The sequence below is a fragment of the Ambystoma mexicanum genome, chromosome 3q, assembly GCF_040938575.1.
Source record: "Ambystoma mexicanum isolate Mex_15411 chromosome 3q, UKY_AmexF1_1, whole genome shotgun sequence".
In the NCBI taxonomy this organism is placed as follows: Eukaryota; Metazoa; Chordata; class Amphibia; order Caudata; family Ambystomatidae; genus Ambystoma; species Ambystoma mexicanum.
This window is the reverse complement of record NC_090926.1, coordinates 201,118,302-201,132,443: the sequence shown is the minus strand read 5'-3', so window position 1 is coordinate 201,132,443 and position 14,142 is coordinate 201,118,302. Positions and strand designations below refer to the sequence as shown.

The window sequence follows — 14,142 nt, the reverse complement described above, 5'->3', positions numbered from 1 at the left end:
ATCCTCCCAAAATGACAAGTTGTTCCCAAGGGTGCACCAACCACATGTGTATCATTGTCATTGTGGTGCAGCTGACATCTTTTGTGATTGGAGCCTAGTCACATGTTTACCAAGTACCACCAATATTATGGTGGGTTTAAAAATGCAAGTAAAAACTCTCCTACCTGTAATGTGAGAGTAGAATATGGCAATTCATTTGACAAGCCACAAATGTAAGAGTGGCGGCTAGTAGCCATGCCTGGAAGTTTCCCTCAAGTTCTGAATCACAGAGCAAGGCACCATGGGTATGCAAATTATCTGAAACACTTCAATATTTCTTCTATATGAACTCATTGCCTTTGTCTTTGAGGGCAGCACTATTTTATTGATAGCTTTATAAACCCAAGACTGATAGACAGCTCTCATAGGATGTAACAGCCACATACTCTTTGCTGCCCCATTGGGGCTTATCAGTGTGGTATATGACATGATATGGCATTTATAACGCACCGGTACACAAGTGTTTCTAGGCGCGACAAGACAATGAGGGGGGAAATAGAGGTAGGAGAAAAACACCAATCTTACTAGGCCTTGTGACATTCAGATCGCACAAGTGCATGGAAGGGGAAGGGGAGAAGTGCAAAAAGGGGGGGAGAAGTGCAGGCAATCAAAAAGTGCAGCCAGCGGAGTAGCTTAGTGCAGGTAATCAAAAGTAGAGCCAACGGGTGGCTCATAAGTGCAGGGAAAGGGGACTGTAGGGTTACAGATACAGACCACAAGTGCTGGGGGAGCCAAGAGACAGTGCAAGCTGCAAATGGACAGGCAGTGACCTGGCCCCAGGTTCAGAGGGTGACCGGGTGACCAGTGCGTGGGACAGACGGGTCATCAGCAGGGGAGAGGGGAGGGGAAGGCAGATAGAAAGCGGAAGCGAAGAGGTAGATCTTGAGTTGCTTCCGGAACCGGAGATCGTTCTGCCCAAGTTTGACAGAGGCTGGGAGGCAGCTCGAAAGAGATCTACCCCCAACTCTCTGGTTGGAAAAGCGACTGACTCTCGGAGAGGTTGCGAAGGGAGAAACCTAGGAAGAGAGAGTTGGTGGTAGTGCGGTCCCAGGCCCCAGAAAGCCTTGTGGATAATGCAGAGGGTCTTGAGCTTGATCCTTGCTGCCACTGGGAGTCAGTGACGACATTTCAGGACTGGAGAGATATGATTCCTGGGCTTGAGGCCAAGGATAAGGCTCGCAGTCCTGTTCTGGATAAGTTGCAGAGGGCAGAGAGTAGAGGCAGGAACATTTAGAAAGAGGCTGTTGCAATAGTCCAGCCTTGAGGGGACCAGAGCTCTGGAGACAGTGAGCTTCGGGGGGGAAAGTGAGAAAAGGAAGAATACCTCTGAGGAGGTGCAGCTGATAGTTTGACTGCTTAGAGACGTCACAGATGTGAGGAGAGAAGGAGAGGGCAGATTCGAAGATGAACCCACGGTTCTTAGCCTCCCAGGTAGGAGCAATAAGAGGACCCAGAGTGGGCGGCCAGAGAGAGAGAGGAAAGGAGGGAGCTTGTGTTGCGATGAGGAGGATCTTTGTTTTACTGGCATTAAGTCAGAGATCATTGGTGGTACGCCACTCCTGGATTGATGACAGACAGTCAGCAATGGGAGAAGGAGTAGAAGCGGTTGAGGGGAACCTGAAAGCGAGCTGGGTGTCATCTGCATAACACTGAAAGTTTGAGCAGAGAGCAGCGATGCGGTGGGCAAGAGGTGCCACATATTGGTTGAACAGCCAGGTAGTGAGGTTTGACGCCCGAGAACACCAGAGGTAGAGAGAGAGAGATAGAAGACAGGAAAGACCCCAGTAGGACCTGAGAGGGTCGGTCAGTGAGAAAAGAGGTCAACCGGGCCAGGGCCTGATCAGTGATACCCAGGTTATCACAGAGGTGCTTGAGCAGGATGGCATGGTCGAGGAGAATGAGGATAGAAAGAAGTTTAGAATCTAGGTTGGAAAATAGGTCTTCACGGATGTTCAGGAGAGCAGTTTCCGTGCTTACACTGCTCTGAAGCCAGACTGATGGTCATGGAGACAACCAACAGATTCAGTGTGAAGGTTAAGCCGGGAGATGGCCAGCTTTTCTAAGAGCTTGCCCAGGAAAGGAGTGCTAGAGATCGGGCAATAGTTAGCCAGAGTGGAAGGATCGGCAGAGGGCTTCTTTAAGAGGGTGTGCACAAGGGAGTGCTTTAGGGGGAGCGGAAGGTTCCAGTGGCAAAAGTGTGATTGCAGAAATCGGCCAAGGTTGGGGCCATGGTGTTGATGTGGTCTTGATGGTTCTGGAAGAACAGGGAAGAACCTGTTTTGATGAGACTTTCATAGATCAGACTTGTCTAGACATTTCATCAGGGGTGAAGAGTGGAAAGGAAGATGAGGGAGGAGGCGAGGAGGGCACAAGAAGGGCAGGAGTGGAGGAGGAGGAAGAAGAGGAAGAGAGGGTGGACAAGGTGTCCTGAGTTTTAGTGGTGAAATGAGAATCCAAGGCCGTACAGAGTGCCTGGGTGTCATGATTCCTGCCCCTCATGTCCCCAGACCTCCAAGATGTCAGGCTGGAGCCAGGCCACGATCACCTACATGGCCCTCAAGGACCTCTCCATCCCTCCAAAGACCCACTTGGAGTCAGACTTGGTGCTTGTGGCACCAGACTCACTCACTCCCATAGGATAACATTGGGGATTGGACTTGCAGTGCATTGATGGGGACAAGATGGATGCCCCCACATATTTTGGTTCCCAGAACTGCATGTGCAGTCTAGTCTTTTGGGTGTGGTTCAGCCCAGAGACACCTGGGATACCCAGAGACTATTTAAGCCACGCCAGGCTGAGAAACATGCTTTGCGTTTTCTGCACCTGCAGCGTGACACTCACCGTGTTCGGATCGGTCTCCAGTAGGCCTGCATCTTTCTTCTGCGCTCAGCTCCTGCAAGAACAAGAACACCGTTAGGAACAGCCTTACCTTGCAGCACTTCTGCCCATCATTCATCGCTCCTTCTGTTCTGCGGGCATCTTCGGCAGTGTCTTTCCCATCCCGGCGCGCCGCTTCCTAAGGAAAAAGGAAAAGAACAGAAAAAAGGCATTAGTAAGTTTTCTGCAAATCTTCGCTTATTTTTAAATACTGTTCGAGCTTCAAACGCTTACCTGAATCCCAGCCGCTCTGGGGGAACTCTGTCTCCGGAACTTCTCATCCATCTGCAAGAGAGGAAAGACACTCCAGGTTAGCGTGGAAACATCTAGAGGCGCGCCGCATACCACACTTACTCACCGCATTTGTTCTTCATAACCCGCATCCACGCTGAAAACGTCACAGCACCTAAAAGACACAGGGCCTCATTACACGGATGGCGGTAAGGATTTACCGGTACCGGTAAAATACCGGTACCGGTAAATCCTTACCACCTTACTACGAGGTCCCTTTGCGGGTTGGGGGATTTAACGCCTGCTTTTTGCAGGCGTTAAAAACCAACCCGCAAAGGGACCCAGGGAGCTAATTACGGTACCGCAATTTGCGGTGCCGTAATTAGCGTCTTCCCCATTCCCATTATGCCCTATAGGGCAAAAATGGGAATGGGGAAGGGCAATGGTGGAAGGGGGAATTACCGCCCCGCCAACCTTGGAATGGGGCGGTAATTCCCCTTTCCGCCAAGGCGGTGCCGGTATTTTACCGGCATGAACCATGGCGCTAATAGCACCATGGTTCTCCGCTATCCGTGTAATGAGGCCCACAGAAAAAGAGAAAAAGAACTCAGTTCAATACAAATACGAAAGGGGTGCATCGCGCATCGCGCTCTCACTCACCTTCAGCGCTACTCATCTCAGCAGCATGCCGCCATCCCCGGACGCCGGCCATCATCTAAGGAAGGAAAGGAACGAAGTTAGAGAACTGTTCAAAAGACTCATTATACTTACCTGTCGGACTCTTGCCAGTGAAGTAACTAGGCAGCAACGAGCCCGCATCAATCACTGCGCCCCTGCGCTGAAAGCAGGACAGAGAGCACAATATCCAAGAAAACAAGGTGAGCTGTGGATCAAAGGGAAGGGTTGGACCCCGGGAAAGAAGGGGTTCAGGCACACAGAGACAATAGGGAGTTAAACTCTACCAATCCTGTGTTTCAGGCCCAGTCTCCAGTCGAATAGCCTCCAGGGAAGGGTTCGGGGTCAAAAGAGGTCAGAACAGGCTGAGTGACGTCCCCGTGGATACCAGGTGAGCGTTACACTGGGAGGGAACAGGAGAGGTAGAGACTGCAGCAGGATTGGCCAGCTCCTTGCAGATTTTGAAGAGTTTGGCCAAGTTGTTAGATGATGCAGAGATGCAGGCTTGGATGTGGGCTCTCTTCTTAGAGAGCACAGCAAGTCTGTACTGCCTTTGGAGCAGGAAGCAGGCCAGTTTGTCAGAGGGTGCACCTGTTTTCCTCCACTTCATCTTCACCACCCTACACTTGTGTTTTAAGGGTGACAAGGTTGGAGTCGTACCAGGAGCTGCACTTGGATTTGGGCTTCAAGCGGATCCTCCTGACATGGGCAAGTACATCAAGAGTGTCAGAGATAGAAAGATGAAGGTTGGAAATGGCTGTGTCAGGGTGTGAGTCAGTCAAAGGTGCAGAAGGAGGAGAGAAGGTAGCGGAAAAAGCCTCCACTGACACACGCTTCATGAGTCGAATGACTGAGAAGGTAGGTGGCAGTGCTGGAGCCGGCTTGGCCTGAGGGATAGAGAGAGAGATGGGAGGAAATAAGAAAGTGATCACTCCTGGAGAGAGGAGTGGTGAAAGGGTTGGAGTGGGACAGGTCTGAGAATATCAGAACATCCAGTGTGTCCCTTACAGAGTGAGTTCTGCCAGAGGGATGTTTAGGGAGAGAGAGAGGGAGTAGCAAAGGTTGCTAAAGAGTCCTGCAGAAGGACAGGAAGCATCCAGTGGATGTTAAGGTCTCCGAGGAGGACATCCTCATCCTTGCAATTGGAACATTTGGGCATATGTACGAAACACAATCAATGAAATGCTGGGTTAAAAAAATGCAAGACAAAACACCTAGAACCTTTTTAATGTGGAAGTGTTTCTTAACACTCCCTGATACATTTACAGATTTTTAGCTGCCAACGTGATATGAAAATGCATCCGAATCCCTGACAAAAAACGCCCAATATTCTGTGATCAGGCAAATGTAGGAACTGTGTCCTTCTTTCCATAAGGCCAGAGAATATTTCACACCAATAAGGTGGTGCAGGGTCTCCTAGAAAACCCTTTGGATGGAAGAACATTTGCTCACATTGGTTAAGATGTTCAACGCCCTCATAAAGACACAGCCACATTGCTCCCAGGAGCCAAAGCACAGCCAGGTGTCTCATCCGACGATTACTGCAAAGTCGCCATTTGGCAGCTGCACTGAAGATTATTGGGTCGATGTCTGTTTTAACAAAGCAACTTCAAGCTGCATGCCAGTGCGTATACGCAGCGAGACTTTCAGCGCTTTCATGGCCCATCCAGTGGCGTCTGATCACCAGTGCAGTCATAATTGTCACGCTGTGCCTCTATCCAGGCGCAACCTCATTAATGAAACAAGATTCACCAAGGTCCCGCCACAACAATAAGAAAATCATCTCACTGTGTTTACATTACAATTTAATTGCTCTGTCTCTCAAAACATGGCTCTTTCAACAACACCTGACCAAGAACTAATTCCAATGGACACACATACCGACGCACAGACCTCACAGTACTCAGCTACTGTTAAAAGATGCCAGCTCAAGTGCCAGCTACCCACACTCTGTACAGTAATCTGCCGCTCTCGAGCTAGGTCAGCGCTTTAAACAATAAAATAAAATAAAAACAAGGGCTAGGTCTAGCAATTCTCCACTCTAGTGCAGGGGTTTGCAACCTTTGCCTCTCCAGATGTTTCGAACTACAATTCCCATTATTCCTCGCCATTAGAGTCAATGGTGAGGAATCATGGGAGCTGTAGTCCTAAACATCTAGAGAGCCAAAGGTTGCAGCCCCCTGCATAGTGTCTCCTTCACATGTTCTACCCTAGCGCAGATAAGTTGGTGAAATGATTGAGGCGGCTTTCATTTTGTTTAATTGCCATGTTTATTGTAGAACAAGTCCTGCAACACCAGGAGCGAAAAGTTAAACTGTTCAAAAAATCATAGACTTGATTACAAATATGGCAGTAACTGAAAAACATGCGGCACTTCTGAAGACTGCATGTTTCGCCGCTCTGCCAACTTCTTTCGGAGACTCTTCAACACCGCCTGCTTGTGTGTGCAGGTAGTGGCCCCCACACATAAGCACTACTGGCTTAATTGAGGCAATATAACCGATGTGGTAAAATGGCATTTCCCCACAGAGTCCTATGGGCCTCAAAAATTAGGAAAGACTGAAGGGTCTGCATGACTGAGAAGCATGGCCATGCAGACCCTGTGCGGAACTGCAAGCTTACAGTATGCGGTAACGGTAATGCCGCATGGTGGTATTTCTAAAGGAGATTTACAGAGTAAATACCACCAAACTCATAATCAGGCCTATGGTGTTTTTGCAGCAAATCAAAGGAAAACGAGCACTTATAATTAAAATACAAAATACAAAAAACTCTCCCCCCAAAATAAAACAAAAAGAGAGGGAGAAAGTACGAGGTGGAGAGAAAGCGAGAGAAAGAGAGAGATATGATAGAGATAACAGGAACATATTTTAGAAAGAAGCTTTCAAGGCTTTCTTGAATAACACACTTCAGGAAATACCTGTTCGTTCAGTTTAAAAATAAATACCTTTTAAATGGTAGAGAAAATGATAAACATGGAGGCAGGCTTGCTTCTCTTACCTGTGAGAGGGAGGGGAGTGGTCGCAGACAGGGCCAGGCTTCAGAATCACAGGGAAGCAGTTTTCTGATTTATAACGTCATAAACATAGGCCCAGGGTTTTATAGAGTGTGGGCTGTGGTCCCCAGGCCCCAGACATTTCTCACACAGATGGCTAAAAGTAATTAACTGTAGAAGATGCCAGCTGCCATCCAATAAACGAACTAGCAGGGTATCTCTTGCTCCTCTCTCTTGGAGGTTTCCAGCACAAGTCTCATTTCGTGGATGCAGGTCACATTCCCTCGGGTGTGAAGCCCGAGTGCTCTTTGGTGTTCCGTCCAAACATGGAGGCTTAGCAGTAGAGATGAAGTGTGCCCCAAACGGTGGCTTGATGCTTTACCAATCTGGTGGCCATCTTGTGGGAGAACAGCAGGCTCCATCTTGCCTAGGGAACACATCTGCTGCATCCCAGGATTCCCTCACGTGACAACTATGCTACTAGGCCATGCTCCTAATGCCAGCTGTGTGGGAGTTTTCTTTCTGACCAGTGATGTTCACAGAAAGTCAGTTACAATGGAGCCTGCACTATCTGCTTGGGTTCACCAAAGCTAGTTTGAATGTTTCTACCCATGGTGGCGTACTAAAGCTTCCACAGGAGCCCTGCTATCATTGCTTTAAGTGGGATAATATAGCGAGGGAGGACCCTAAGGTGTTTCGAGGCAATATTTGCAGCCATGAACTAAGACGTATCTGGCATGGTCTATGCATCGCAAGTAGCTGAAGACGTTTTACAAGACGGGTGGCCAAAGTAACTAACATAGCAGTCTAAATGACACAGTGGAATGTTCGTACCCGGCTTGCAATGGAGTAAAACCTTTTTCCAAAGGTGTGTGAAATGTAATGGGCAGATTCTCAAAGACATGTGCATTGCAATGAGAAGTGCAATGGCGCAAAGATGCCTGTACGCCATTGCACATCTCATTGGAGGTGGCAAATTCACAAAGAAAATACCAAAAAATGCCCAGAACTGAAGAGTGTTGGGCAAATAAGTGAGCATTGAATGGCGAATCCGATGAGACGCTAATGTTTCAGGCTCATCTGTCAGATGCTCACTTTTTATGTGCAAATGCTGGCATGAGCGTCACTTTGTGCTGAAAACATGTGCATCTCATCGGATGCCCCAAAAACGAGTGCATCTACTACAAAAAACACACGCAAAGTATTTCAGATGGTTCTGTCATTTCCAATGAAAATAATTATTTTGTGTACATTACTTCAAATTTTGCTTTGATTTTCTTTTGGGGGTCCTCACATGCCCTTCCTTCCCTTCATTTCCATCCCAAACCCCTCCCCATGCCCCTTTTACCCCATAACCCACAAATACCTACAAAAATGTAAAGTTATTCAAATTAATATACACAATAGTAAATAACAAGCTGGAGGTGAATGCGCCAGCAGCATGGGCATTTTCTGTGCTATTACCGCCAGAAGTATTTGCGTCGGAAGTAATAGTGCCACCCATCTCCATTGATCCCAATGGGGAATGGGGATTTACCACCTAACGACTACTCGTGAGCCGGCCCAAATTGCGTCAGACCGAGCAGTGGTAACGCTAATTGCATTGGGTGGTATCCTGGTGCAGTTACTGCCGAGATACCGTCCAACTTGTGATGAGGCCCAGAGTATTTGTATCAGATATAGCTGGGAAGAGACATAGGCAAGTATCAAAAGTGCAAATTGGTCTCAAATCACAGCTTCACCTCTTAAATAGATCATGTGATCCTGGACAAGTGATTTTATCTCACTGTGCTGCCAAAAGTGAGATGGAAGTTTTGTGTTATGGGAGCTGTGGAGGTAAGTCACCATGTGTTGGTTTGGTGTTGTTGAGGGTGGGGCTGCTGGCTAGGCAGGACACCTGGTATAAGTATAGGGACTTTTGCACAGATGGCCTTTCCCGCGGGGTTGGGGGTGTGCATACTGGGCGACCCTGTTGACAGAGCGTCGGACTGACCCTCTAAGGCTCAGTGGCTGATACTTACCATTATGCCTGCAGTGCACACGTCGGGAGGTAGGGCTTAGGTCTGGATTCACTAGGAAGCGTCATTTTGGGCCCATGATCCCCCCGCACTCCTGTACATTGTTTTCCTTCTCTATGCGAATGTCAATCCAAGGAGTGTCAGTTCCGCAATTTTCCACAGTGTAATGGGTTCATTTTCACTCTTCTCGTAAATTGCACTGAACGGACCTGCTACATTTGCACTTACGTACAAACAGGACACCTCAGTCCAATTGTTTGTCATTTGCACTACAAAGAAGTAAAAACGTGCAGAAATGCCTTCATGCCTTTTATTTGTACTTCGCAGGTCAAATTGTATAAATACTGTGGCCATTTACGCATGGCAGCCAGCATTTGCAATGGATTCCTATGGAATCTGCCTGTTTTTAGCTGATGTAAAAAGCAGGCGGATCCCACAGGAATCCAATGCATTTGCAGCAGCATGAGAATATCGTGCTGGCGCAAGTGCATGTGGATTTATACTGCAGAGAGGCTGGCCGTGGCAGAAATGGCCATTCTTTCCTGTGCCTCAACTCTGCCACACGAATGAATACAAATGTGGAGTAGAGTAAAAAGCATCCATACAATAAGCAGAGGGAAGTCAGGGGCAATCCCCTTACCCAGAAAACGGGGGAGATTAAAAATTCAACAAACTACTGTTTTATTTAACAAAATCCATATAAAACAGGTAAAGCAGGAACATTAGGCAAAAGTACCCATGCAACTTGGCTTGCTTCAGGCTTGACAGCTGGTTTTAAGGGACTGTGATGTCACAAACAAATGATACATTGCACAAACCTAAGGTGGGATAGGATTGGGTGAGTAGTATGGTAGAGTATGCATTCCATGTGGGGTTATTAATCGGTCCGGCACTATCGGGTTGCTCCGCCTAGGGACCTCCTACAAAAAGATACATGGGGAACAGGTCATCAGGGTGTGTTATGAGTGGTGGCTGCAATAATGTTAAGGTGAGCATGAAAGGTGGACAGTGATTGCTCAGGGATGGCTCCGTCAGCCTTGGAAATCTGCACAGTTAGCAGCACATGAGCACGAGAGGGCGTGGTGAAAAGCACCCCAGAGCACTGCGTGTACCACTAAAGTTACCATTCCATCATTCCCCAGGCCTCGAGCCAGGACATTTTGCTTTCCACTTTCCTCCCAAAGAGAGAACAAAGGTCTCTGTCTGCCCATGTCTGGCCCTAATGAATAGGCATTCCCTGCCAGCTGCAAGTCACGTGTGTAGGGACCGCATTTCATATTCTTCTGCTCAGTAATTTACAAGGATTGTAGCCTTTTTCGCTGTGGGTGTCATTACCTCCTTGGCCTCTGGAGACTTTTTTGAGCTACTTTCTCCTCTGTGTTAGGTGTGAGATGATGGGAACCTTACCTTCCTGCAAGATTTGTTTCTTTCTTCTTCAGATAGAATTATGTTCACCGTTTGGGGCCTGTTCGTTGTCTGTGCTTTTTCAATGCTGGTAGAAACCTGCCTCTTCCTGATAACCTTGGCACACTGTACACTCGCTAACTGAGCTGTTCAAGCTTGTCTCTTTTGCTGGCTCAGCAAGGCAGGGACTCTCTGCAGTGTTTGAGTCTTTCTCGATGTCTCTCATTCAACTAATGTGGCTGTGTCCTCCATCTTAATTTACATGGCCACTCAGTTCAGTTGCATTTTGCATTGAGCAAGCTTTATGTGTGTTATATGCCCATTCCGCTTCACAATAGAAAAGAGTGTATGGGGGTCATTACGAGTATGGCGGTAGGGGCTTAGCAGCACTGTTAAGGATGGCGGTGCCGTTAAGCCCCTACCACCATATTCCGATGTCCCTTAGCGGGTCCCAGCAGGAACGGCTGGCCTGACCAGCCGTTCTTTGCGGGACCCGTTACGGCACCTTGGAGCTAATACCGGGCCCGGAAATTTGCGGGCCCGTTATTAGCGCCTTCCCCATTCCCATTGAGCCCTATGGGACCTCAAATGGGAATGGGGAATGGTTTACTGAATGGGGACTTACCGGGTCCGCATAGGTCGGAATGTCCCGGTAAGTCCCCAGTCAGTGACACCGGACCCGGACCCAGGATTGGAGGCAGCCATGGCGCTAATAGCGCCATGGCTGCCTCAAAACTCCTAATGGACCCCCTTTGTGTTTTCTGCCCTAGTGGAGTGGATTCAAGCGTATACTTTGTGTCTAAATTCAACGTGACCTAGTGTTCGTGTATCTTCCTGCTTGGATGGATATGTACTTTGTGTTCTACTGCACCTACAGGGTGCTGGCCTCAGTCCCAACGCCTGCAGGTTTATTGCCTCGGTGACGTCATCTGGTTAGGGTCAGTAGGGCTGCCTCAGTGAGTGCCGTCCTTCACTTTGGCGGTACAATGGTAAGGAGGGTGTAGACGCCAGGAGCGATGTGTACCGTTCATGTCTATCCTGCTGAAACGGGGAGGGGACGATGCAAGTCACCTCTCTTCAACACATAAATGTACAGATGTTTATTAAGCAGGCATAGGGCTCTGATGTGAATTCAAGCTGCCTTCTGCATGTATATTCCTGTAAATTATATGATGTTAACAAAATGCATCCATTTTGAGCATCCAATATTTCTGCACTTTGTATTTCCCTCTGCCAGCCTTAGTATCTACCTATCCTAAAACAATACAGTGGAGCTCATGTTCGTAAAACCCCTAAATTGCACAGAGGGGACTTGTTATGTTTGTACGTACGGGCAAACAGGCCCCTTCTGTGCAATTTTCAACGTTTGGACTGCAAAGTGCAAAAGGTAAGCTTATAAATCTGTGAAAATCACCTTTACGCCTCCCTTTTGAACTTGGCAGTGCAAATTGAGTAAACAATGGGCATTATTACAAGTCTGGCGGTAACCTGCCGGTTTTCCAGCTCGGTTACCGCCGGACTCGTCTTACCATTCCGCCTCCGTGATTCCCGGAATTACCGGGGCATTACGACCCAGGTGTCCCGGGAATACCGGAGGCGGAATTCGGTAAATCCCCAATCCCATTGAGTCCCATAGGACTCAATGGGAATGGTGAAGTGGAAACACCGGCACCATCTCGTGAACGCCACCTCCCACCTGCAGGACTCGAGATCGGGCGCTCCGGAATTAACAGTGGCGGCGGGTTTACTGCCACTGTTATTTCCGGACTGCCCGACCCGTAATGAGGCCTAATGTCTCTAATTTATGCATGGATTCATATAGCATATTCCTACATTTTGTTGGTATAAAGATCTGGGGGATTTCATGGGAATCCATTGGTTTTACGCCATCATGAAAATACCAGGCTATGGTAAAACCAAGTGGTTTTTGGAGGCAGATTGGAAAAGGGTGGCAGAAGAGTTACAACACCCGTTCCTATATCCCCACCGTGTGTAAATGAAGGTGTTAAGACAGGAGTAACACATTTATGCCTACCTTTAGCCCCTTTTCATCCAGGAACCTGGAAACTTACATCCAATGCCTTTTATATTTATGCTGTCAACGTTTTTACAGTTCAGATTTATAAAAACAAACGCATGACCCTTTACTGCAGCTCATGTGCCTTGAGGTAAGAAGGAGTAAAATGCAGCTTCAATAAAAGCCAAATACATACTTTTGGGAGGAAGATAATCTTGTGGCACTAAAAGGAAGCACCGGCCAAACGTGTTCAAGCAGCTGTTTCATGTTTGTTCCTTCCAGATCGCTAAGGCCCAAGAGAAGAAAGTGATGGGGGTGCTGGACATCTATGGCTTCGAGATCACAGAGGTAAACCTGGTCTCTGAACCCCCACTTCTACCCACTTCTCTCTAACTGGCTGCATCTCTAGATCCTGGCGTTGGCTTCACTCTGAGCAATGAGAACATGTGGCGGCTGTTGAATTTTTAAAGTGGGGCAGTGTAAATGTGTTTCACCAAACTGGCCTGAGCAAGCAAGCCCAAACCCAATGGGTTGAAATAGTGCATTTTACAACACACCTTTCAGAAAAATAGGGTAAGAAAAGCCATTTAATGTACAATCTGCCCTGTAGGGGAACACATAAAAACACAACTATATTCAAGGTCATCAACAGTACAAACTAGGTTTTTACCAACAAATGCTCATACTTGCAGTGTCCAAATAACAATAGGAGGTATGTCTCTACAACGTATGCTACCTGTAAACACATGCCCATGATTTTAGTGCCCAACAGTACATGCACACGTTGCCCTTTAAAACACTTGTGTATTCTGCCAATGCACAATATATCCCAATCTTGCCATGGTACAAAATATTGTTCATGCTGCATGTGCACAATACATTGCCTTCACACCACAGATGCTGCAAGATATTATGCTGCCTGTGCCCAATATATGCCAGCATACCAGTGTAAAAGAAATTATCATGTTGGCTGTGCATATGTCAGTAATGCCATTGTAAAATATGTTCCTGCTTGCTATACACAATATATGCCAGCATGCTGCTATCGAAACATTTATCCATTATATTCTTTCCCTATATATACCAGCATCCCATTAAAAAAATATATATACATGCTGACTGTGCCAAGTGTATACCAGTATTGCCATTGTAAAACAAGGGCATGCTGCCTGTGCCCAATATATGTCAACATGCCATTGCAAAATCACATTGTCATACTGTTTTGTGATTATATGTGAGCATATGTCATTCTAAGTTGTCATGCTGACAGAGCCCATTGTGTTCCAGCATTTACTGCTAAAACACACTGGCATAAATCCAGTGCCAAATAGATGCACTAAATATACCCTCAACAACGCATTTCGATGGTGTGTGCCTTCCCTCGTACATACACACACACTCACATAGAATTACACAGATTTCTATTTACGCATACCATTTTTGTTCCATCTCTGAATCCTCTTCTGGCAACACAAGAAGCATGGAGGGAAGTTGTCTGTCAACCTGAGTCCTGCCTGTGTGTGACACCATGATGGGCTCGTATGGGCCAGGCTTTCTTGTGCCACCTATTTCCTGCAGGAACATAGGCCTTGCAGGCCTCCCTGTGGGTCACGGAACCATGCAAGGGCCTTCAGGGCCTAGCTCACTGCAGGCAGTAGGTGAAAAATTCTTTGTCACACAGGGAGCCTCCGGCGTGAAGCCCTCTGCATGACAAAGAGGCAGTGACATCTTGCGTTTGATGGGAGGGAATGAGCCTCAACACCCATTATTCAAGGGCCACAAGTGCATGAGGTGGTATCTCCCAAGATGGGACAATGGATATTTGATATTCAGTCTGGCCAAACGTCACAGTGGGATTTACCTATGGATTGTTGGCTGATGAACC

General features: G+C 47.5%; 1 protein-coding gene across 2 annotated transcripts in view; it reads left to right on the top strand.

Annotated features, from left to right (window-relative positions):
• MYO1A (myosin IA) overlaps positions 1-14,142 on the top strand; it is a 331,231-nt gene that overhangs the window by 188,132 nt on the left and 128,957 nt on the right. For both annotated transcript variants that reach the window (XM_069653548.1, XM_069653550.1), the window contains exon 13: positions 12,540-12,605. In XM_069653548.1, coding sequence (XP_069509649.1) covers positions 12,540-12,605 — 66 coding nt within the window. The remainder of the gene's footprint in view (positions 1-12,539; positions 12,606-14,142) is intronic.